This window comes from Rhyacophila brunnea, unplaced genomic scaffold (assembly GCF_057557595.1).
Source record: "Rhyacophila brunnea isolate RB1 unplaced genomic scaffold, BYU_Rbru_1.0 scaffold_18, whole genome shotgun sequence".
Classification (NCBI taxonomy): Eukaryota; Metazoa; Arthropoda; class Insecta; order Trichoptera; family Rhyacophilidae; genus Rhyacophila; species Rhyacophila brunnea.
The window spans coordinates 26,540,275-26,566,517 of NW_028232837.1; the positions used below are offsets into that span (position 1 = coordinate 26,540,275).

Genomic DNA, 26,243 nt, shown 5'->3' on the forward strand with positions numbered 1-26,243 from the left:
CGGGATTATGTTTACTATAGCTAAACAACTTAAAAACGGACCTGCGCAGAAGCACGCGTACTTTTGTGCGCATATAGTAGGTGTACATCAAAAGGTTTAGTGTTATGTTGTCGGACTATAATCCCGGGATTTATATGTATCGAAAATTGTCCGGGATTCCGGGATTGGATTCCCTAACCGTTAAGTATTTCAGTTCCCATTATTTCTGAGTTCCCTGGTTAAAACACTTCTAACTCAGTGGCGGCTCGACGACTTTCTAGGTGGTGGGGTTCAGCCATTAATTATTAAATATACATACCTACCTACTTCCTCATAATTATTATACATTATGTACCAAGCTACTTTTACTAAAATGATTTTATTTAACTTAAATGAGTAATTTTTCAGAATAAATAATATGATTATCTGAGTCGTCACTTAATCACACCTAAAAAGCGTGTTTAAAAAACTTAATGAATAAAATAATTATTATAGACTTACCATTATCGGTTTTGAACAACGACATACAGCGAGCTTGTTTATTCACCTTGGGGTTATTTGAATCGCTCCCGGTAGGTATGCGTATACTAACGCTAATGCATTCGCATCCTTTGTAGAACGAGATTTTTAATTTTAATCATGTAATAAAGTAGGTATATTATATCTAATAATAATATTGAACGTGTATTTTTGACATGATTTGAATGTGGGGATGGTCCCTACGAACCCTTAAGGTAAAGCGGTCCCTGTTCTAACTGCATATTTCGTAAATTCGTCAGCATATGTCGCTAGTGGCCCTAAACTTCACCTTAATCATAAAATTTTACTTAATTTGGGTCCTGGGTATTTTTTTTGGATCAATTATAAGTTTATTATTTGTTTTAATTTAATTGCTAGAATGAAAAACAGTTTGACATAAAAAAATAATTTATTTCATTTAGGTACTTAGGTATCTCAAATAGTAAGTATAAAATAATACAAATATTACAAAAAAACTTCATCATATAAAAAATCATTCCTTAATTAACTGCATGTAATGTAGCTAAACTATAAACATGAATTGGGAGATAAATGTTCTAATGATGAATTAATAGGTTGATCTGTTAACTCTGTGAAACAATTTTCTTTGGAACTGGTATCAACAGGGCTAAAAGTGCACCACCTGTGAAAAAATAATTACTGTAATAAAGGTATTAAAGGGGAGTACAGTGCTACTACGGCCACTACGGGCATCTAGCGGCAGAATACGAAGCATGAAATTTAATATATTTTACTGATAATTTACATTTTAAAGTATTGTCAATGCTTATCTATGTATATTAGAGCTAAAAGTATGGAAGTCACATTTTTATAATGTCTTCTCATCGTTCTCTTTATGTTGAAAATTTGGACGTCCAATCTCACATGGTTTTCAAAATACTTACTTCTAAAACGACATTAGTTCAATTATTATACTTTAGAGGTGAAACAGTGGATTTCCAATTTAAGTCATTTTTGGTTTAAGCTATAGCAAAAAGATTAATTGCAAAAGTGTAGAAGTACAACATACGGAGTTTTAGTCCGAACGCGAGTAAGTATTTTAACTAGATTAGATGAACTATGTTAAAACTACTCTCCTGCAAAATATTGAATATGTGACTTCCAGACTTTCACAAAAAGATTAATTGCAAAAGTGTGGAAGTACAACATACGGAGTTTTAGTCCGAACGCGAGTAAGTATTTTAACTAGATTAGATGAACTATGTTAAAACTGCTCTCCTGCAAAATATTGAATATGTGACTTCCAGACTTTCAGCACTAATTTAGATTCTAAAAACATTGAAATGAAAAAAAAAAAATTTGAATTTAGAGAAACATTGACAAAAACAAAAAACTTTTATTTATTTAGGTGTATAAAATATAAATATTGTGTATATTAATAAAATAGTAATTCAAGACGTTCACAACATAACATATTTTACATGTTACATTCTGTGTTGAATGACAGTTAAAAATCAATTGATAGCATTTCAACAAAGTTGTCATCTTACAAGTTGAATTAAAAAACGTTGAGGTAATTTCTACTTTTAGTCGTTCAATATTCGAATTAACCGGTTGCCTAGACACCTGGTAACCAAGGTGATAACAACTTGCATCAACATATCAATTTTGTCTCGACTTGCACAAATTGTTTGACACTGTTTTAGTTTATAAATAACGTTTTTATGATTTTAAACAAATATTTTCAAATATCAGAACTAACAAATTCATTTGACGCCGCCATTGGTTCAACTTAAATCGATATGTGGGACCATACCTTTCTTATGAAACATTCAAGATACCATTGGATGACAAAAATGGCCATGTGAGTACCTATGTGGTACCTATAATCACATATTATTTTATTGTTATTTTTATTAATTGAATTGGTCTATATACAGTAGAAATTCATTATTATGGTTTTAAAAACTTTTTTTTAAATTCAACAATATTATAGATATTTCAATTGATAGCTGTTGCAGGCTTTAAATCGATTATCTTATTGGCTTTCTGAAGATGAATTTATCAGTAACATCTGAGTGATAGCTGACAACTTAATTATTCAAATAAAATGTAGTTTAATAAGTTTTCTCAAATGTGTCACAATTAATTATAAAAATATTTATATTTCTTTTTAATGTTTTTAGTTCTACATAAATTATCAGTTTACAATATAAAATTGTATGGTTTGTAGTCTGTGGCTAGATACCCATTGATGCCCATTGATTGCACTACCATTATATGCAAAGATAAAACAGATTTCTGTAGGACAACTGGAATAAATTCTGTTTTATGTCACAAGACGGCGCCACAGAAACTTAAGTTTCTAACAATAATTTGTCAAACAATGTTTCTATATATTGTGATAATTGAATGCATAGAAATAAACGTGTTCCTACTTACATCCAAGGATGACCCCCATAGTCACAAACGGTGAAAGGCATCCTGATGCCAAGAGAGCCGGGAACGCAACGTTTCCTATTATGGACCCAATTCTGCCAACCATCATTGTGATTGACACTGCCATTGATCTATAAATAAGTATGATAATGGTTTATTACAATAAATTAATCTAACAAACTGTCTACATTTAGTTATCGATAACCCTTTTATTTCATTTTTTCACGAGATAGCCAGCGCGCTTCACAATAGTATAGAAGTGAGGTATTATAAAATTAGTCTCCATATCTTCAGACAGGTTTGCAAACAACCTTTTATTTTTTATGTAGTTTATACCTAGCGGCCTTTTTATTAACTACGCATTTGCAAACTGCAAACCTGTGGCTACACTATTTTGTGTTAAACTTTTCGCGCCTGCCTTTGCAATACTGCCTCCCAGTTTGGAAATCGTTGCTTAACCATTAACACATAATTTGGTCAAATTGGGATACAATTCTGTTACATCATTCTTATTCAGTGTTATTGCCTATTTGGTTACTACATATTTAGTACAATAGGTAATATCAATGGTAGGTATACAATTTGTTACCTGAGTGCAGTTGGGAAGAGGTCAACGACAACACTCAACACAGTGTTGCTGCTGATGGCACTGAATGATACAGCAACCGCCGCCACCATCCGGGCCTGGTTGGCTCCATCGCACCAGTATAGACCCAACGTGCAGATACCCGCCAACAACAGGGTTACTCCTAATCAGTGTTCAAACAAATGACAACATTATAAAGAAGTCTAAATTATATAATACTAGCTGAAGTACCCGGCTTCGCACAGGGTCGCTTCGTGGCTATATTTATCTTAGATATTTGAAAAATAATAAAAGGTAATTATTTTTTTAATATTAAAATATCTGTGTAATACAATATGGCAATATGAAAATAATTCTAATAGGAGTAAAGGTCAAACATAAGAACACTAAATTAAAATCGAATCCAAAATATGAAAACGTTATTAATGTTATTAATATGTTGTAAAAAAAAAAACAAAATTAGATGGAACAAACAAACAACAAACTTTGTATTTTATATAATAATAATAATTTAGAAACCTTCGCAGGTGTGCGCACAACAACTGCCAAAAGTTTCATCGCAATCGGATGAATGGTATAGGAACGCATACGAATAGTAGAAGAAGAAGATTTTCTAATTCAGAAATCTTTGTGGGCATGCGCATGACAACTCACCAAAGTTTCATTGCAATCGGATAAATGGTATAGGAACGCATACGAATAGAAGAAGAAGAAGATGGTTGTACTAATTCAAAAACCTTCGCGGGCGTGCGCACAACAACTGGTCAAAATTTCATCACAATCGGATGAATGGCATAAGAACGCATACAAATAGAAGAAGAAAAAGATGGTTGTACTAATTCAGAAACCTTTGCGGGCGTGCGCACAACAACTGGTCAAAATTTCATCACAATCGGATGAATGGCATAAGAACGCATACAAATAGAAGAAGAAAAAGATGATTGTACTAATTCGGAAACCTTTGCGGGCAAGGGCACAACACTTGATCAAAATGTCATTGCAATCGGATGAATGGTATAGGAACGCATACGAATAGAAGTAGAAGATGATTTTCTAATTCAGAAATCTTCGTGGGCATGCGCACGACAACTCACCAAAGTTTCATTGCAATCGGATGAATGGTGTAGGTACACATTCGAATAGAAGAAGAAGATGATGGTTGTACTAATTCAGAAACCTTTGCAGGCGTGCGCACGACAACTCACCAAAGTTTCATTGCAATCGGAGGAATGGTATAGGAACGCATACGAATAGAAGAAGATAGAATAGAAGATGAAGATGGTTGTACTAATTCAGAAACCTTCGCGGGTGTTGGCACAATTACTGACGAAATTTTTATTGCAATCGGATGAATGGAATAGAAACGCATACGAATAGAAGAATATAGAATAGAAGAAGAAGAAGAAGAAGATAGTTGTACTAATTCAAAAACCATTGCGGGTGTTACCACAACAACTGAGGAAGGTTTCATCGCAATCGGATGAATGGTATAGGGACCATACGAATAAAAGAAGATAGAATGAAGCAGAAGAAGAAGAAGAAGAAGATGGTTGTACTAATTCAGAAATCTTCGCAGGTGTTGGCACAATTACTGACGAAAATTTTATTGCAATCGGATGAATGGAATAGGAACGCATACGAATAGAAAAATATAGAATAGAAGAAGAAGAAGAAAAAGAAGATGGTTGTACTAATTCAAAAACCATTGCAGGTGTTACCACAAAAACTGACGAAGGTTTCATTGCAATCGGATGAATGGTATAGGGACCATACGAATAAAAGAAGATAGAATGAAGTAGAAGAAGAAGAAGAAGAAGAAGATGGTTGTACTATTTAAGAAACCTTTGCGGGTGTTAACACAACAACTGACGAAGGTTTCATCGCAATCGGATAAATGGTATAGGAACCATACGAATAAAAGAAGATAGAATGAAGAAGAAGAAGAAAATGATGATTTTTCTAATTCAGAAACCTTCATGGGTGTGCATACAACCACTTACCAAAATTTCATTGCAATCGGATGAATGGTATAGGAACCATACGAATAGAAAAATATAGAATAGAAGAAGAAGAAGATGATGATTTTTCTAATTCAGAAACCTTTATGGGTGTGCATACAACCACTTACCAAAATTTCATCGCAATCGCATGAATGGTATAGGAACGCATACGGGACAGACACACAGACAGACAGACATACAGACAGACAGACATTCATTTTTATATATGAGTATCGCCTATACTCTTCGCGCAAGTGCAAGCAATAAGTTTACAAAGTTTTATCGCAATCGGATGAACGGTATGGCTGCGCATTCAATACGAACAAACAAACACACAAATATTAATTTTTATATATTAGATATTATATATTTCAGGAAGCCATCTTTAATTTTTAGTAAAGCAATAAAACTTTCGAAATTCTGGTAGCAGAAAATGAGAAGTCCTTAATTCTGCTTGGTCTCTCACTCTTCTTCTCCAGTTTATCCCTCCCAGCACTTACAAGCCTTCCTGGATGCCATTTATACCTAATTTCAAGTAGACTGCTCAGTATTAAAATTGGCTATGATTTACCATACTTTACTCTCACTACTCTCTCGACGAGCTCATAATCATTGTGATGATGTTGATATAAGAGTTTATAAATTGAGCCCTTCTCCAGAAAAAGAGTAGTATCGCGATAATGTTAATTCAATGAACTACAACTCGTCGCTATAGGATTTGTTTCCCGAATAGACCAAATGTCAATTTTTCAGGAGACGAAAAACAAATTTCATTGTCGTATTATGAAATATCAGTAGATGTATCAATCATTTTTTTTACACTGTATGATTGCAACATTATCTAAGAATAAATTCCAAGAATAATATACTGGTATAAATCAGTAAATGCACAGAAAATGCGTTTTATTTACAAGTACTCGTTGTGGATATTCGGGAAATTTTTAGCTCTCTCTCAGAATAATGGATATTCGGGACAAAGCAAGGACGTTCGGGACTTAAGACCGTAGCGTATTGCTGCACGGCCCACGGATTACTGAGTGGTCAAAAAGTACGCACCTCAAATGTTATATTTATTTACACGATAATTGTTAATGATTACTTTTACTATTTAAATACCTAATGATCGTAATAACCCAAGTTCGTAGGTAATAATAACATGCGGCATTCGCTTTTTTCGGTTTTTTTCATAATAAGTAATTAAATAGTTTTTAATAATCTTTTTTTTTTATTCAACGAATAATTCACAAGATTTAAGAATGTACCATTCTAATTATTGAACATACATAATTTTTAAAATCACTTCTGAGAAAATATATTATAACCAATAGAAAAAATCTTTTTGAAAAAAGTAAGACACCCGGCAGGAATCGTCCCTGCATCTCCTGGGTTTACGACCCAGTCCACAAATTATCCACTATGCTACGAGGTGACATACTTATGACGACAAACTTTAACTATTGGCCTTTTAATACCTGCTCATCAGTATTCTTCAAAATCAAGCGACTATCGGCGATCGGTTTTGGTTTATTAAATAAAAGTAGGTATCTACTACTTCAATTACTAACCGACGTCACGGATTTCTCCAATATTTTATGATGGTACTTATTCGTACTTGCTAACAATTTTATATTTCCAAAAAAAAAAAAACTATGTATATATATCTGTATATTATTATATCCATATATTTCTATAATTAACAATTAAACTTATTACAAACCACCAAATAAATATTATATATTAACTATTGGAATGACAATACAAAATATTGGCATCTATAAATTAATTACCATTGGCTGCTAATATTAGGTAGGTACCAATATCCTAAGTATATAATATTTACCAAATAAATAGTTACTAACATACATATTAAATTAAATTAACTATCAGCGCATTCAAAAATAAATAATAGCATCGCCTTTATTTTCATAGAAATACCTAGATTAAAAGTAAAATAAAGACAAACAATGTTTATTTTAAATTTGAAATAATAATTATTTTTTACGTCATAGTAGTTGCCGGGTCACACTGTAGAATTCATATAACCGTTGGGATTTTGTGTCATTTATCAAAACAAAATGCAGTTATTTAGGTTAAAATACTCACTTCTATAACTTTACTATAAGTTCAGGGCGAACTGGTGATGTATCAGCTATAATGATCTCTTCAAATTTGATGAATTCACTATTAAAACAATAGTAACTTTAAAAACAATATCAATAAGACGAAATTTGAAAGAGCATTCCGGACGGCCGAAAAATATGAAAGTGGGCGTGATTGTTTTAGAGCTGGACAGCGTGAATGTGGGAGCGAGATGCACGGCGTCAGCGCGGTTTGATTGGCTAAAAGTCATATTCGGGAAATAAAGACTCAGCCAGAGATTTATTTCGACCGAAATTAACTTGGATATTCAGGTACGAATAGTTGGACATTCGGGAGAACAACACGGAGTAATTGTAACTTAACATGGCGTATTCGGGTTTTTCAAAAAAATATCTCTGTTCCTAGATAAAAATATATTGTTTTTATAAACGATTTCGGTAGAGTTCGATAAAAGAAATTTAACTGCATTAAAATGTCGATTTCGACAATAATGGATATTCGGGAAACAAATCCTATAGCGACGAACTGTCAACATACCAATCAAATTCTTTATTTAATCACGGCAACAGATTCCGCTAATAGTATGGTGATGCAGAACACATTATATCACATGATTTTCGAACTGACGTGTCATGTTTAAGCACTATTATCTCTAAATTAATATTTTAGAATAACGTTACTTTTTTAAGGGAGGGTTCAATCGTAGCGATATCATTGGTTGCCATCCTTGCAGATGTGGCCAAAGATCTTTCACAAGATTCCAAGCTGCGCTGAATACGTTCAGTTTGTTTCAAAATAATATTTGTGTATTCTTGTAGTGTACCTAATTCTTATTTTTACAAAGAACGTCGCTAGTTATTTTCATACAAATATTAATTACAATTACAGACCAATAATTTCATACTATTCAAAGATATCTTTAGTTTTTCAAATTATAATTATTTTATTATTAGGATCGGACATGATCAAAAGAAAAAAGAAATAATGTTTAGTGTCATCTCCGTCACTGCCAATAAAAGTATTGTAGAGTAGTTACATTTAGTTATGACATTTGCAAGGTTTCTTGAATAATATGATTTGAGTTTTTTCCCCACGTTCAGTCATCCACTGAAAAACGACCTTGCAAATGCCACGACTAAATGTAGCTACTCTACACATTAATTAATAGGTACTTACGCAGTAGTATTCTATTTCCGAGAATCCCAATCATTAGACTGGCAAAAAAACTGAAACCCACGTGCACCCCTGCTACGATTGCCGAGTTTAAGTACATCTCTGCCTTGATTGGAGTCTGAAAAAGTTTGAATTTTATCAATCTATTTTGCACCAATGCTATAAAGCTTTACAGTTTACACCAGGGCTAGTCAACCTAGTCCCTACCGCCCACTAGTGGGTGTTCCAGCTTTCATGGTGGGCGGTAGGGGTTTTAAAAACATTTTACACAGATATCCAGTATTTAGTTTCGCAGGATCTCATTAATAAGTAAATTAAATCTAATTTCATCAGACTTCATGCTTATAATATGTATGCAAAGTATAAATAAAAAGATAGATTTAACTACAGTAAGTTGTTTTATAAAGAATTATTCTGCGAAACTTAGCAAAAGTCTGACATAAAGTATTTGGTAAGTAATTATTATTATATGCTTTAACTTGCGGTAACTCTCCTTTATACATTTTATAAAGTGAAGTTACTTCCCTACTTTATAAATCACCATTACTGTGGAACCGGTGGGTGGTTAGAAAATTTTACTACTAACAGAGATACAAAAGTAGGCGGTAGGTGTAAAAAGGTTGACGACCCCTGGTTTACACAAATACAAAAAAAATACGTATATTATTATTGACAGGATTGAAATAAAAATAAGTAAAATATTATGTCACACAAATGCCAGACAAGTTAATATGGAACAAAATGTGTATTATATCTAGGCTTACCATAATAATTATGAAACTCTAAACCGGGACAAAAACGGGAGATTGGTCAAAGAAGCAAATTTAACCACCAAAAATTGTTTTATGTATAAAGTATGTATAAAAGAAGAATGCAGAAGTTCTGCAGCATATGATATGAACATGAACATATTTGTATACTTTCACAACAAGAGCTTTAATTTCGATTGCCAGACCATTCACAGCAGATTGAAGTATATTGTGCAGAATGTGTGCGCCACATCCTTGGGCTATAGATACATCTAGACGCCACCCATTGCATTGCTAAATGAAGCTGCGTACCGTGCATTTGGTTTGTGGGCGAGCGAACGCATTCATACACAAATATTCGAGACCATAGACCATTTCGCTAGTGCTCGCCCAAAGTGCTCGCACTAGAGCTCAGAATTAAAATATAATTTTCTATTTTTTTACGTTATATAGTATTTTTATGCAGTCAAAATGCAACCATTAGGTAAAGATATCCATAATTTAAGTTATTTTAAAGAAACACTAGGTCACTGATATTAAAATATATAATAACATACTGATACCGCCTAAACCATGGCATCCTCAGAGGATCCAAGGCCACGAGGCCTGAATCATCATTGGGCTGATTCATGCAAACATGAACAGATCGACTGCGAGGCAAATTTCTAGCCCGTAAGCAAATAGTAATATTAATATCATTTTTTTAATATTATTTATTACCTACATTTCATCCAATTTTGACCAATATTGGAAGCAAAGTTCCCAGCCATACAATGTACCTAGCACCTAGAATATCTGATTTGAGATTACTTTAAAAAAAATATATATTTGTACCTAGTTCAAATATTTCAAAATATGTACCTACCTAGCAAAGAAATACAGCCTTTTCAAAGCAGGTACCTAAAAAAGGTCTAGCTGACTATTTTTCTGTGGTGAGCGAAATTCTCAGAAATAAGCCAGGTACATAATATGCAGTGTTTTTGTCATTTTTCAGTGACAGAATTTAGAGGTTTTATTTTATTCTTGCCTAGAGTTGACCTGCTCTCCAAAAAGGGATTCATTCGGTTTTTGGTCTCTCAGGACGCCGGCCGCGCTCGCCGGCGTCCGCCGCCATTTTAAATTTATTTATTTTTTTTAAAAATATTTTTGTTAAATATTTGTACGCTGTACTTTACTGTATTTATATTCCGAACAATAAACGCCCTGTTTTCGCCTGTACTTCCACGTTGTCAATCAACATAAACATGTCCCCGAAAGAAGAAGCAGACGATACCACCGTGACTGACATTACATCATCATCAGGGGGGTCCAGCGCATGCTCATCCTACACCCCCCCCCTTTCGGAGGTGACATTTGGCGCCCAACGTGGGGCGCCATTGTCACCTCCGAAAGGGGGGGGGGGTAGGTATTAGCGCTGGGCCCCCCTGTTGATGGCATGTCATGTCAAGTCACGGTGGTATCGTCTGCTTCTTCTTTCGGGGACATGTTTATGTTGATTGACAACGCGGAAGTACAGGCGAAAACAGGGCGTTTATTGTTCGGAATATAAATACAGTAAAGTACAGCGTACAAATATTTAACAAAAATATTTTAAAAAAAATAAATAAATTTAAAATGGCGGCGGACGCCGGCGAGCGCGGCCGGCGTCCTGAGAGACCAAAAACCGAATGAATCCCTTTTTGGAGAGCAGGTCAACTCTAGGCAAGAATAAAATAAAACCTCTAAATTCTGTCACTGAAAAATGACAAAAACACTCTGCATATTATGTACCTGGCTTATTTCTGAGAATTTCGCTCACCACAGAAAAATAGTCAGCTAGACCTTTTTTAGGTACCTGCTTTGAAAAGGCTGTATTTCTTTGCTAGGTAGGTACATATTTTGAAATATTTGAACTAGGTACAAATACATATTTTTTTTAAAGTAATCTCAAATCAGATATTCTAGGTGCTAGGTACATTGTATGGCTGGGAACTTTGCTTTCAATATTTATGTAGGTAAGTGTACGAATTTAATACCTATTGGTCAAAATTGGATGAAGGCTAATGTAGGTAATAATATTAAAAAAATGATATTAATAATTACTATTTGCTTACGGGCTAGAAATTTGCCTCGCAGTCGATCTGTTCATGTTTGCATGAATCAGCCCAATGATGATTCAGGCCTCATGGCCTTGGATCCTCTGAGGATGCCATGGTTTTGGCGGTATCAATACAAATAAATTATCACGAACATGTATCAACTTACTATGAAACGTAATACCATCTTCTTGCTTATCAGTACGGCTACCACATTTTAATACAACACACAGAACCATCTTTTCTACTTAATTAACTAAAAATATTTACCACTGACTTTATGTTTAACACAAAAAATATCAATTTTAGCAACACGCACTCGCAGGTTATCGACGCTTAGTTAAGCAACAAACTAAGATTTGGCGGCGACACAACAGCACACATCTGTAAACCTTTTATCTTACTCTAGCGCGTGTCGCAGAGATTATAAGGGTGCCAAATACTTTCTCACTCACACTTATGCATCGTTTTTGTTCAGGCCACATCTAATGCTGAAGATATTAGTTCTTGTTTGAGTCGGCTGTAACCGTTATTTTGCCCATCCACAATTCGTATTACAATTGTCACCAATTGTTACAATAGTAAAAAGTATGGAACAACAACAGGCGCTAGTTTTACTTCTTTTCTATTTCAAGTGTCGTCAGTATAACTTATAAAATGCGTCTTCTGTCTACAGTCAATCATGACATTTTATTATTGACAATCATTCATACGTGGAATAACACCCGGGACAAAATGCCAAACCAGCCGCAACGCCGGAACCAATGTGTGAAACCAGGATGGATGGTAAGCCTAATTATATCGGTGTCCAATATTAAAATGCTCTAATGTTGTATATGGGTAATGTATTTATGACAATAAAAATGGGTAGGTAGTTGTTAATTGCATGGATGCCAGTTTTGACATTTCAACATTATATCAAACGCACTTGATGTATTCAAAGCAATATCAATGTGTAAAACAAAAATTTGCCGTTTTGAAGTTTTAAGACCATGAACATAATTATTTTGATTCTTTATAATTATAACTTAACGACGGTGATCTGACAATAGTAGTTATCTGACATATTATAGTCAATTTTTCAGGGGGTTCAAAAAACTGTTTTTGTCGGTATCAGTATTATTTTATATAATAAAAGAAATCATGTAGATAGTATTTCTTTTTAGTTTCTAGACACTTCTTCGACCTCATAAATGAGTCGATGCAGATAGACACTATTTTCCGCGTCAAATTTGAACACTTTAGGATTTTTTTCATAGAACAATAATATTTCCATTCGATCTGTCGCCAAATTTTGTACAAAATTCACCAATAACCCAGAATTCGCCAAAACTGGAGATAGATACTATTGTCAGATCACCGTCGATTGACCTACAACGATGTAATAATAACAAACTATCAATGTTGCCCTGATTCCCATTGACTTATACTAGGACTCCTTGCATACAAAATGTCAATATTAAATTAGACATGTTATCAGAATATGTCAAAGACGTGAACGTCGATTTGCAATATGCATCCTTATTTCAATGTCAATAGAGTTCATTTTTCAACCACATTTACCTGTTTTAATTCAACTTCTTACACATACTTGTGATTTCTGGTAAGTATGTCTTGCTTATTGTAACAGTGGGAAAAGTCACCCGAAAACAAGACTCATATTTTAGGCGGTCAGAGCAGAAGTGGCGTAACCCACAAAAATGTCTAAACTGAGTTAACCATTGGAAGTGGTTCTCTATTACCTCTGGAAACATCTTCCAATGGTTAACTCCATTTAGACATTTTTGTGAGTGCCAATTCTGCTCTGACCGCCACATTTATAAGTTCAATAAGATCAGTGACGTCCCATGGGGGTAGGCAGATTGAGCGTCGCTTGGGGGCGGCAGTTACTCTAAAGGCAGCAAATCGGGTAGAATCATTTAGAATATATATATATAGCTACCAAAACTTAGTAATAACGAACATATCTTTCCATTAATAAATCAGCACACTGGTTTTGTCGGGCTGGCGATATCTAGTTTACTTCCGTTGCTCTTCGACGACTCCTTAATGACCAGAAACGACACGTGCAGATTTGCGAATAATTTGTCTGATAGGTATTTCGTTAGTAATGTATCCATACAACACATTTCTTAGATATTGGGTTCATGAAAGGATGATAAAAATAATGTATATACAAATGAGGCGGCATTATGGCGCAGCCTAGGGGTGGCATTTTATCTAGGGACGTCACTGAATAAGATTGATCTAGGACCAAAAGAAGGTGAATAGATGAGCAGACAAGAGGAATGATAAATGTGCATCATTTAAGATATTCACGTACCGGTTCGCAGGCACCAGACTCAGGAAGCATAGCGTGAATGATACTTGTTGTATTTTTCAAAGAAATCATTTCGCATAGAGATGAGTCGGTGTCCGTGTGTTCACTCATCATTTTAAATAGTTGTGGAAGCCATAACCTCAATGTATTACACCTAAAAAATAAAAATTAGTCTTACGTTATTTATTCCAACTTGTCGCATTTCGCATATCAATAAAATTGTTTGTATAATAATAAATTTGATAACAACTGTCACTGTTGTCTTATCAGGGTAGAGAGAAAATGGTGTTTTTGAGAGACGTCAAGATGTAGAGGGTAAGATAAGGAGATAAAACGTGGACTATGCAGCCTCTCGTTACTTTGAAAGTGAAAAGGCAACGTGCTAACAACATGTGCTACGAATACTTCTAAAGTAGTGGTTCCCACGTAAAATTTAACTGTGGCCGCACAATTGACATTGACAGTTCTATGGAAACGTCTGGTGGCCGCACCAAATTTCACTTTTGTTGTGATTGAATTTTATTTACTAAAAAAATGGATCTATTTATTTATAGAAAAGTCCATTAAATAAAAAACATTTTAGTACATATCTATTTATTTAAAAATAATGCAAATGGAAATTCCTCAATACTCCTTTTTTTCAATGCGAGCTGCATGGCTGCTTCTAAGTTTACATCTGTCAACTGGCTTCAATATTAATTATTTTTTATGAAGTGCATTACACTGAATGATCTTTCACAGTATACAGTAGTAGGAAAAATTGATGTACCTACGGACTATTTCACACATGATCTCATCACAAGAACACATTATGGATCATTTGAGCGTGGAAAGAAATTTAAGACAAGTCATATTATGTATTCAACCAATTTTATAAGTAAATTTTTGAAATATTATTCTGTAAAGCGCTGGTGGCCACAGCAAAATCCTCTGGTGGCCGCACATGAGACCCACTGTTCTAGAGGGTTCAATCCAACCGGATTCCGGCATCTTGGAAGATTGCTAAATACCATTATGGTATGCTGGCATGACCGTGGCAAGCGAAATGGATTCTTGGAGGCACCGCATGGTGTCCTTATGTTCCAATCTACGAGCGGACATCGGCAAGAAAGAGAAGAAGAAGATGGTAGGTAAAAAATTGGTATGTCACCATTTGCTGTAAAGCGTGGCATGTGGGCTCCATTATAGGTATAGATTTTTTAATACATGATAAAAGTAATATATACATGTAAGGAAAGATGCAAGATAATCATGGGAAATGAGTCACTTAATTGTGAAAGTCTTTACACCCATTACATAATATTTCCATGTATCATTCTGATTGATTAGGTCATTCATATGTCACGAAGAACAAAATTTTTCCTCCAACGCCTTCACGAGAGCCCTTCGACTCTCTCCTGTCTTCAGAACGTTCAAAAATAAGATTGGCTGGATAGAAATGTAGCTATTTAACTTTGACGTCCAACGGTGTAGTGCCATTTTTTAATCCTTATTAACCTCTTTCACCCCCCACTTTTTCTAAACCACATTTTTTGTTATGGTAAAGTAGAAACTTTAGTAACACAATGACAATGACAACGATCATAATATATTATTATATTCTGTACTTCTCTCTGCCGTGTTGATGCACGTATGGGACACTTCACCCATGTTAAAACTATCCATGCCCCAAATACCTGACTCGCAACGTATAGCAGTTGTCATGTACACACAACTGAAGAAAAATATTCACTCAAAAAATCACTTCGGAATTGAAATGACTAATTATTTTCCTCGCGTTATTATGCCCAGTTTACTCTCTAAATATTTACATCCGCTCCATCCATTCAAAATAATTAATATCCGTAACACTATATTGATGAGAACTGTTTGAAGAAGTGCCGAATAAAAAAGGCCCTGGTTGCCGCCCAGCGCACTCCGCTTCCACTACACCATTGATGACGTCATGAGTCAGTCATGGTGTACAACTGAGTTATGGGCAGCCTCTGACTCACATGTTCCAAGTCAGCCGTACATGAATGATGCATGTCTAACGTAGAGCATGACAAATAAAACAGTGAGAAAGGAAACAAACAGGATTAAGTACCCATAAATAATTGTGTAAATTTACTAAAATGTCAATAATAGCGCCTGTACACAAGCATGAATTTACTGGCACCAATAGTGTGTAAATTCAACTATCGCGATAATAACTGTTTACACGTAATAGTACTGTGTGTCTCGACAGTCTCATTCTTCAAGCGTAAGCGAGACGCGTTGTTGTCATTGTATAGTGCTATTTGACTGTTTGTGAAAATTGGTAAATCTCAAAAATGCGCTGCGTGGTGTAGTTTGTATTTTTTGCGGCAGGTTCATCACTATCGTTCTACTGTCATCATGCAAGTTCTAACTATCGCGTGAAAATTCAGAAGCTTCTGAACTTTTTTGATATATTTCTGCATGCAATCTTACAACTTGCACGATAATACTGTCGAACAAGAACTTCTTGTCCACCTGTTAAAACTGTGAACTAACAACTCCCGCCAGTGCAGCTAATCGAACATCCGTTTTCAAACGAGGAATGCCACCAAATTTATCATTTCATTTTATGCTCCCGTGCTGTACGGATCTGTCAATTTACATAATTTGTAGCTTTTCATAATAAAACTATGTCTAAAGCGTTCAGGAGTGATGTTAGAATTATTATTAGTAACCTTTTGGTTTATTGCGAAGAAGAAAAAGAGTAGCGTCTAAAAGAAGAGCCGAAACATTATTTAAACACGCCTCTAGTACGCGTCGCCACCATGAGAGGTACGTCTCTAGAAGTCTTATACATACGACTACAGCGATTTCCTATTATCGACGATTTCTTGTTGTCAGACAATACATGTTTATACGTGCATCTTCTTGTTATGGCCGCTATAATACGTACTGTCAGCAGTAAATCCATGCACTTGTAAAGGGGATATAACGTCGCTCGGCAAGAGAATAACCTCTGCAAAGCTACCGTCATAAAGTAGTACATAAGAGACGTTAATCGATCACAAGGCTATCGGCTTGATCGAAAAGAGTGAAAAAAATCTTGGGGAGGACTTAAAACAGACCTGAGCTGATGATTATTATGACAAAATAGATGTATTTTTCTCACATACCCCAATAGTGTGCCGAATTGTATACTTAATACAAGAATTACATTTGACAGGTGAGGCATGAAAAATAGTGGTCGCAGTTGTTTGAATCCGCCTTTCAACGCAGACAGGGGTACCTCTTTTACAGGTCTGCGTTCGACATCCGCTGCACAATCTTTATCTTCATTTAATTTTATTGCATCATCCAAAGATGGCGGACAGACAATTGTTAACGCTTTCACCTAAAATATTAATAAAACATTAAACTCAGTTTTAAAAATAACTTACCTTGTACATGTTCTAATTAAGTAAAAAAATTTAATTATCTTTTCATAATATGGCATTTACAGATAATTCCCGACACCTTTACACCAGTAAAGGTCTTCCAAGCATAGACTATCTTCTATATATAGTATCTTAATACATTAAGTTTTATTACCGGAAAAGTATCTTGAGGTAAACCAGTGTTTATTTCGTAGATACGTCTTAATACTGCCAAGGCTTCATCGGTTCGTCCTCTTGATGCCAAAAATCTTGGACTTTCTGGCAGTAGCATGGAGAGAAGACCGGCCAATATGGAAGGTAAGCTGCACAGAGCAATGAAGCTCTGCCAAGCATGGAATACTACAAAAATAAAATTATCCAGTTATGACATTAATACAAACTTATAATGTTATTGGCACAAAAAATTTATTTATGTTAATTCTATAAACAAGATGGCGGTCTGTTTTGACATTTGGTTATAATATTTATATTATAACATAACATAGGTACTGTTAGTATGGATACATGCTTTTGTCTTGACCTTACGGGCGGATTCATTACAAAAAATCGCACAGGCGTAACGAAAAATAAAGTCACAAAAGTAGCGCAGCCGCTAGATACTCCGGTCGGCCGCGAATGCTTCAGGAATGATGTGTAAACCCGCACCCCGCAATTTATTTTATTTTTTTTCGAATTTGGACAACCAGTATTCAGAGAATCCGTAGGCAAAGCATGTTCCATGTTTAATAATTTTAGCCGTCAGGGTTTAAGTAACCATAATCTGAGGGGCCCAGGAGGGCAGAGCAGGCTCAGGCGCAAAGCACCGAGTTTATTTGTAATTTTTTGTGATTATCAATCTAAATAATAATACTTAGTCTGCGAGTACAAAAGTGCAATATTTGCTACAAATGAACATGTAATGCAAAATAACTTGCAGCTAATGTCATCATTAGTCTTGTAACCTTTTTACCAGCGTCACTTTTATATACTTAGACTGCGTCTTAAACGAAGAAAAAATTCTTCAAAATCTTTGGTGCAAGCATAGTTTTTATTTCTACACGTGGGCCAAATGTATAGTCATATTTAAATGGTTTTAAACAACGCTTAACATTATGACATCTCGGCATTTGACCATAAAACTGGATTCTCATAGTCAAACAAAAGAGAGTTGTTGAAACAATAGAAAAAGTTGAGTTGATTAAAGTAAATGATGTTTATTAATGATTCAATAATAATATGTTCAGATTAACGAGATGTTAAGTCCTACCATAATTCGATGAAATGACAAAGTCCAACGGGTTTGACAAAATAAGGAGTGCCACTAAAGGAATTGTTAATGATGCTAATGAAAAGCATATTCCACTAAACATGATCATCTTTGGTCTTACAGAGGATGAATGGAACTCCGCCAGACATGTCAAAAGAACTGTGCTTGGACCACCAATTCTAGAAGAAGAAAAAAAATTATTAGTTGCATAGGATCAAAATTAGAACTATCCATAAATTAGGTTTAGCTTAAAACTTGAAGAATTTATTAACCATAGTACCTACTAAGTTATATTAACGTAAATTCCAAATTATTTCATTTCCCATAGTTAGCCGTCAAATGTTCGATTATAATAGAGTTATGCGGTAGTGAACTACTTTGAGAATTGTCCTCTAGTAGTGTTTCCCAACCTTTTTACTGCTGCAGCCAGTGAAAATAGAAGAAACATTTCGCGGACCACTGACACAAAATAAAAAACTATTATTTATCATTTACATTTACCAGAAATACAACAGTCTGATTGTGAATACATAAAATAGATACTGATACTCCGGAAAAGGTGGATGATGAAGATTTGAAGAGTTGGAGTCTTCATTTCTGTTGTTTGTGTGAGAGAGAGAGATTTGCTAACCTTGGAACACATGGCTATTTTTCAATAAACGTTAAAACAGAACTTGGAATTTAAATCTGCACAGATTGGGTTTATTATTACAAAAAATTATCATTAAAGGCTTATTAATACTATAACATTATGAGCACATTAAATTTATAAAGTGAGCCAAGCTATTGGCCGAATCCATCCTATTGAGGGGGCAATCTTTCATCTAAAGGTAGAGCTAAAATTCTAGGATCCGTCGCGTCTCGGCAAACTAACTGTGAATTTGCTTGTCTCTGTCTTCAAGGTCGGATATTTGCTACCCCAAAGGCGATCAGCTATTCTATACTTATCGACCGCTAAAGTGATAAATATTATCACTTTATCATATTTATATATTGAGGTATTATAATTGTTACAATAAGTTAGCCGTCTAAACAATCAAAACTTTCTATCTCGCTCTAAAGTTAACACAGCCAAGAGAGGTACTGTTAAAACATAGCACTTATTGTAACAATTACAACTAATTTATTGTACCTGTTACAATAAGTGCTAATATTTCGATACAAGCCTCCCTAGATAGCTGCCGTAGAGGCCGTGTATAGAATAGACGCGCAGGTATATTTATTTGTTGAAGGGACTCTACGACAGCATGCAATTGCTTTTGCAAAGTATTTGAAATATTTATTTGCAGGCAGGGCTGGTAAATTGGCGGGATTGAATATTACACTTTTAGATAAGATTTTTGATATTGATTTGGAGCCATTTTTATTTGCAAATTTGGTGTTAGTACCTACGATGAAAATTTTATTGTAAACAGAAATAATCAGAAATCAATCGTTAAATAAATTGCTAATAATAGTGTGAAATGTGCTGCTGAATCTTTGCTAGAATAGTTGATAAACATGGTTGATAGCTTCAATCTTGTTTCGGAGATACGAAGTGCTGCATTGACATCCATTCGGTTTCTCTATTTAGTTTTTATTACTGACATGGTCGAAAAAGTCTTTTCACATAAAAATCTGAACAATAATTTAAGTTGATTTTAGTGATATCTAAAACTAAAGCAAAGTTTGTGTTTTATGTCTGAACAACAATTTGCTGCACACTGCTCTTGATGATGTTGTCGATTTCCATATAAATGTATTCTCGTTTTTTCTTATAATATATTGTATACCAAACTAAAGATATTGCCAGTATCCCGGTGATTTAAAAAATATATATTATAGAAACTAATTAATCTGCACAAATGTGATAATTGGGTATTATAATATTAAATATTCTTTTAAGGTTAGTAAGTCTTCTCTACTAACGGCTATTCAACAGAAACAAGTTAGTATTAATTAAACCCAGATAATAGATATTCCGTTACATGACATTACAGACAAAAAATTAAATGCGATGGATTTAGTGTCGTCAACCAGAATCTGTTTTTATTTCAAATTTGAATGCTCACATGAATCCAGCACAAAACTTCAAAGTTGCCAGCATCCAAAAATTATGACTGAACGATGAGGTAATGTTTATAATCCCATCCAGCAGGAAACCACATACGAGAATCTTTTTCCGCCCCAAAGTGTCTGCCAAATATCCAACAAGGAAAGCGGATGCTATCATACCTGGAATCATTACAATTGAATTAGAATCGAAACTTAGATAAGCTGGATGTTGCCAAACTAATAAAAAGGCAAGAGGAAGGAATGTTGCTCTGCGAGTGAACAAAAGCAATCATTTAATATGCCGGGCTGCCCTAAAACGCACTGAATCATCAAACTCGTCAAATTCAATGAGTAGAGATGAACTAAGGACCGAGAAGAGTAAAAGGATTTATGGGACAGCTTTCATCCAGCAGTAATTCGACCATGGCGACATGATAATAATATTGGGATTCATTATGTAATGTAAAGGGTTATAATACACTTGTGCATTATGACCTAAGTCTTGGGTAACTGCTACTGAGACATTCTTAGTCATAAAAAATACTTGAGTCATGGCCTCCCCAACGGAGTTGCCCCACTTTTTCTTACCATAGACAAGATAATATTTTGAAAAGTGCTTTTCCAAAAGACATTTCATGTGACCGTATTCTCAATTTATACATTTACAATTAATATTTCATGCAATCATGAAAATGTTGATTTCTAGGATGAAAAAAATGGCATCAAAATGATATCTTTCCTACAAAGTTTACAAATTATTCAGTCTTAGCTTACAAGTGTACTCCAAATTCATAATTTTAGATTTTTACTCAACACGTTTAAAGACAGTAATATGATATTACATCTGAATACATGTTATAACTGATTCAAATCAATTATTCTAGAGAACCCTTATTTTATTTTAAGTTGTCAAAAATTAGTTGGTTTTATCATGCATTTAGAAAATGCCAGAAGACTGGCGAACGACAAAGATTGTTGGAGATGCTATGTGGTGTCCATACGCTAGAACACAGATAGACACTTCTCTATTTCAATTTGAAAGTTATGCACATTTGTAATTATGTAATATTATTCATATAAACCTGCATGAGTGATAACATTGAGGACCCCTTTGTTTATAAGGCTTAGTTCCAAGTCACATTCTGCGCTGGGCGATACAAAAGAGTTGGTAGTGGTATTGGACATGCAGGCAAAACACGATGTCAAGGTGAGGACCATTAGCATCATGTTGAACCTTCCAAAGCCTACTGCTGTAATGGCATCTTCATATTCCACCGGACCACTCGGGAGTTCTATTTAAAAAATATTTATTTAGCAATTCCATAAAATATTTTAAAACATGATTTCAGTAAATTAATCGTGCTTAAAAATGAATAACAATATATCGTCTCTGTTCTGGCAGAACACACTAACTGGAGAATACTAGTTTTGAGTATCATGTGAGTTTATTAAGTAATCGTAAAAAGGATGACTTTAAAATAAAGACTGTTTATTTATTAAGAAGGTTTCCAGGCGGTAAAGTTTGATATAAGGAACATTTTGGTATAACTAATTCAATATGTCATTTTTTCGAATTAGTGTCTTCTGCCAGAACAGTGACGATATAATGTAACATCTGTATGAAGACAAGCCTAGTCCATACTGACAAATAAACATTGTATAAACACTCTTTACAAACATTTCATCGCTCTTGAGCAATGTTGTTTTGAATAAATGTGGACTATTCAAACAACATTAAAAAATTTGACAGCAATGTTTGCAGGATTCAAACAAACGACAAAATGCATAATATTATAGTGTGTCTGGAAATTTGTATGTATATAGTTCGCCGTATCACACTTCACCGTGAAATATTGTATCTGAAATATATGGTCATAACATAATATATTAAACACTGTCCAATCTCTTTGTGTCGTTCGTATAGTACTGAGATAAAATTCATGTCTAAATAAAACACGATTCTTGTCGGTTTACGTTTACAGGAAGCCAGCGGCAAATAAATTTTGAAAATAGCCGATATACTGGATCATTTGTTAGGTTAGTATTTCATTCTTGAATTCATGAATTTTGCCAAAATCAGCTATGAAAATTGAATCAATGTTCATATTAAATCTAATAAAATTGGAGACCGTATAGTATACGGTCATCTCTTTCCGATAAGAAAGATCACGGCAAACTGTGTCACAGTGAAATGTTTTACGTACAATAATTATTCTGTATACAACGTATTCTGGAGGTTAATTATATAAAAAAGTTAACTATCTGAACTGTCAAAAGGTGATATCTTTTAACAGCCCCTCGCTTGGCTGTGCTAACTTTGAGAACGAGACAGAGTATGTCAATTTTACATATCGAGTACTGAGACGCAAGATCCGACTATTTTGCTATAATCGCAATGACATAACTAATAAAATTGTATGTTATGTTGATATTTCTGACGTGTCAATACAAAATTCTTGTGTTCGGCTAATTACCGAATAGATGTCGCTGATTCGGCTTTATCCGCTTGTGTTCGGTCTTATCCACTTGGGTTCGACAGTACGAACATATCCGAATTTGACCGACATGTCTACCAACCTAAATTTTTGCCGTATTATGAATTAGAGATAGCGGCCGATAACTGTTTTGTTTATAGAATGCCTTCCGTGCTAATTTTGACCAATGAAAATAATGGAAATGTGCTAAAGTGATAACCGTTAAGAATAGACCTGCTGGTAAATAAATCTCGTTACACAAAAGTGTGATGTTGGCTATAATTTGGAATCACTTGCAGCTAATTTAATCAATTGTTTTTAAGTTAGACTTTCGTAATATATTTAGGCTGTCTCTTTAGAAGAAAATTTTCTTTAACGCCTTTAAGATAGATTTATATTTTCTTTGTAGAATGATTAACACAGGATACCAGTGGCGAAGGGTGACTTTTGGAAAGAGGTAGGCTGTGGAGATCTGGTAAAAAGAGCACACTTGTCAGGTATACTTACGAGAATAGTACGATATTTACTACTAATGAATAGGTACACACTAGTAAATGACAACGACACACTAATTCAATGAAACTTCAAAAACTCATTGACGACATAAAAATGAGCAATTTATTTAAATTACGTATTTTTCAAAACATGTATACCCATCAAAAATCATTAGATAAAATTTATTTTTATTTATAAAAACAATCTATACTTACTTACGAGGGTGGGTCAATAAGTCCTTAGAAAAGCCGACAGGTGGCGCGACTAGTACTGTAAGCGGTTTGTTTTCATGCAGCGGCACTACCGATTCAGTATGCTGCGAAGTTTCAATCATATTGGTCGGGTTGTTGTGTGTTTCTCGTACATTTAAAAAAAATGGAAAATGGAAAAATGGAAAATGGAGAAAATTGAGTTTAGAGCTGTTATTAAACATTTTAATATAAAAGGGTTAACAGCAAACGAAATAAAAAATGAGTTGGATTTAGTTCACGGCATATCTGCTCCTTCACTTGCAACTATTTATAACTGGTTAAATGAATTTAAACGTGGTCGTACATCAACAAAGGATGAACCACGCTCAGGACGTCCTGTATAGGTGACTACACCAGAAATGATCAATAAAATCCACGATATGGTGTTAAGTGACCGAAGATTAAAGTTGAGTGAGATAATTGAGGTTACACGGATCTCAAAAGGTAGCGTCATTTTTATTTTACATGACAAATTGGGCATGAAAAATATTTCTGCAAGATGGGTGCCGCGTTTGCTCACAGTCGACAATAAACGCAATAGGGTGGTGGCCTCTAAAGCCCTGTTGTCGCTCATGCAACGCAATCCGGATGAATTTTTTCGTCGCTTTGTGACTGTAGATGAAACATGGATACACCACTATACTCCCGAGACGAAAGAACAGTCAAAGCAGTGGATTGCGAAGGCAAACCATGTCCAAAGAAGGCGAAAACCGTAAAATCAGCTGGTAAGGTTATGGCTACTGTATTTTGGGATGCACGTGAAATTATTTTCGTTGACTATTTGGAAAAAGGAAAAACAATAACAGGGGATTATTATGCATCTTTATTGGACCAGCTAAAAAACAAAATTGAAGAAAAACGGCCTCATTTAAACAGGAAAAAAATCCTCTTTCATCAGGACAATGCCCGTGTTCACACATGTTTACGATCAATGGCTAAAATTGAAGAATTGAAGTTCGAATTGGTCGACCACCCACCGTATTCGCCAGATTTAGCCCCCAGTGACTTTTTCCTTTTCCCAAACTTAAAAAAATGGCTAAGTGGACAACGTTTTTTTTCAAATGAAGAAGTCATCGATCGGACAAATGCTTATTTTGAGGACCTTCCGAAAACTTATTTTTCTGACGGTTTAAAAAAAATTGAGAAACGTCTAACCAAGTGTATTGAGCTCCAAGGAGATTATGTTGAGAAATAAAAAAAAAATACAAAAATAAAAACTGTTTTAATGCTTTTTTCTAAGGAATTATTGACCCACCCTCGTATTTATTAATATTCGATTAAACGCAGTTGAAACTATTTTTTTAATTATCTAATTATTAATGATTTTGGACAAAGTGCGCAGTCGTGACAACATTATTATGCGCGAATGTTTTAGGCTCTGCGATAGGAGCTTACCTTATTTCGTACAAATCAGCAGACTTGCTGAGGTTACGAGACGTAAAGTCCATACGAAAAAATTTCAGAATTATTTCACACATAATCGGAGATTTATTTACGTCGAGACGTCGCGGCGTTTATTATTTATTTACGGCGCGCTGTGGTATATTTTTTAATACCTTTGCAGTTGTTTTGTAAACTGTGTAATACTGTAATACATTCCTCATTTATGTAACATAAAATAATGAAGTGATTAAGTATATAAATATGTCAATATGCAATTAAAAAATATTTTTCTTAAGAAGGCAGGCTTTAAATAATCGCCTAGTATGGAGTCTTCACCACTGCAGGATACTTAACACAAACACTTACCTCGGTTAGATTTATCGCTTTTAATACCAATAACTTTCTGCTCGCTCTCGGAAACATCATGAAAAAAATTTGTATTGAACTTCATGCTTTAAAAATATAAAATAATTTAACTTTTTTCAGTGCAACAATTTCCTAATTAAACTGTGATTTTTTTTTGTTTTATATAAATATTACTATCTAACGTCACAATGATATATATTTTTGAAACAGTATAGTAATATTTTTTAACGTATATCATCGCACTAATAGAGACTTAATTATGTAACTATGATGAAGTAGGTATGTGTCAAAGGAAATCTTTTTACACAATACAGTTATCACGGATATCATCTGGTCCATTGATGTCTTTCGTTGTTTACTCTTCATCATGGGTATTATATTTCAATCTCAATATTATGTTATGTATATTAGACACCTGTTATCTTATTTAGAGGAAAATTTATGTGTAAATAAGAGTGAAAAGACACGGTGCATAAGAAATGGTTTCACATAAGTAATATAGTATTTTTATTGCAAATTTAATAAATAACAATATTAGATTATTAATTTTGCCACGAACAAGGCATCATTGACAATTGCTGTCAACTAAAAGTAAGTGCATATTTCATGAAGACACTACGTATGTAGTGACGTGTTTAGAGATTTGAAGGCCTCCTAATAGGATCATATGGACCTCCACAGAGTAGATGTTTGTATTGTCA

At 34.3% G+C, this 26,243-nt stretch overlaps 1 protein-coding gene across 1 annotated transcript; it reads right to left on the reverse strand.

Moving 5' to 3' along the window:
* Positions 1-891: 891 nt before the first annotated feature.
* LOC147073397 (synaptic vesicle glycoprotein 2B-like) lies at positions 892-25,882 on the reverse strand. Its single transcript, XM_085945482.1, has 11 exons — positions 25,543-25,882; positions 21,656-21,865; positions 20,591-20,753; positions 18,540-18,718; positions 17,448-17,632; positions 17,033-17,250; positions 13,905-14,055; positions 8,761-8,875; positions 3,488-3,647; positions 2,902-3,029; positions 892-1,141 (listed from the first exon to the last, which is right to left on the reverse strand). Exons 1-11 carry the CDS (start codon positions 25,625-25,627, stop codon positions 1,083-1,085), a joined length of 1,653 nt encoding a protein of 550 aa, XP_085801608.1. The 5' UTR covers positions 25,628-25,882; the 3' UTR covers positions 892-1,082.
* Between the last annotated feature and the right edge of the window lie 361 nt (positions 25,883-26,243).

What these genes read in the sequence shown, in the direction of transcription:
- LOC147073397 (XM_085945482.1), bottom strand. Translation starts at nt 25,627, where the DNA reads ATGAAGTTCAATACAAATTTTTTTCATGATGTTTCCGAGAGCGAGCAG. An exon ending in TACCTCAAGATACTTTTCCG is followed by an intron (nt 17,251 to 17,447) that starts GTAATAAAACTT and finishes TTAATATTTTAG; the next exon opens with GTGAAAGCGTTAACAATTGT. An exon ending in TATGGGGGTCATCCTTGGAT is followed by an intron (nt 1,142 to 2,901) that starts GTAAGTAGGAAC and finishes ATTTTTTCACAG; the next exon opens with GTGGTGCACTTTTAGCCCTG.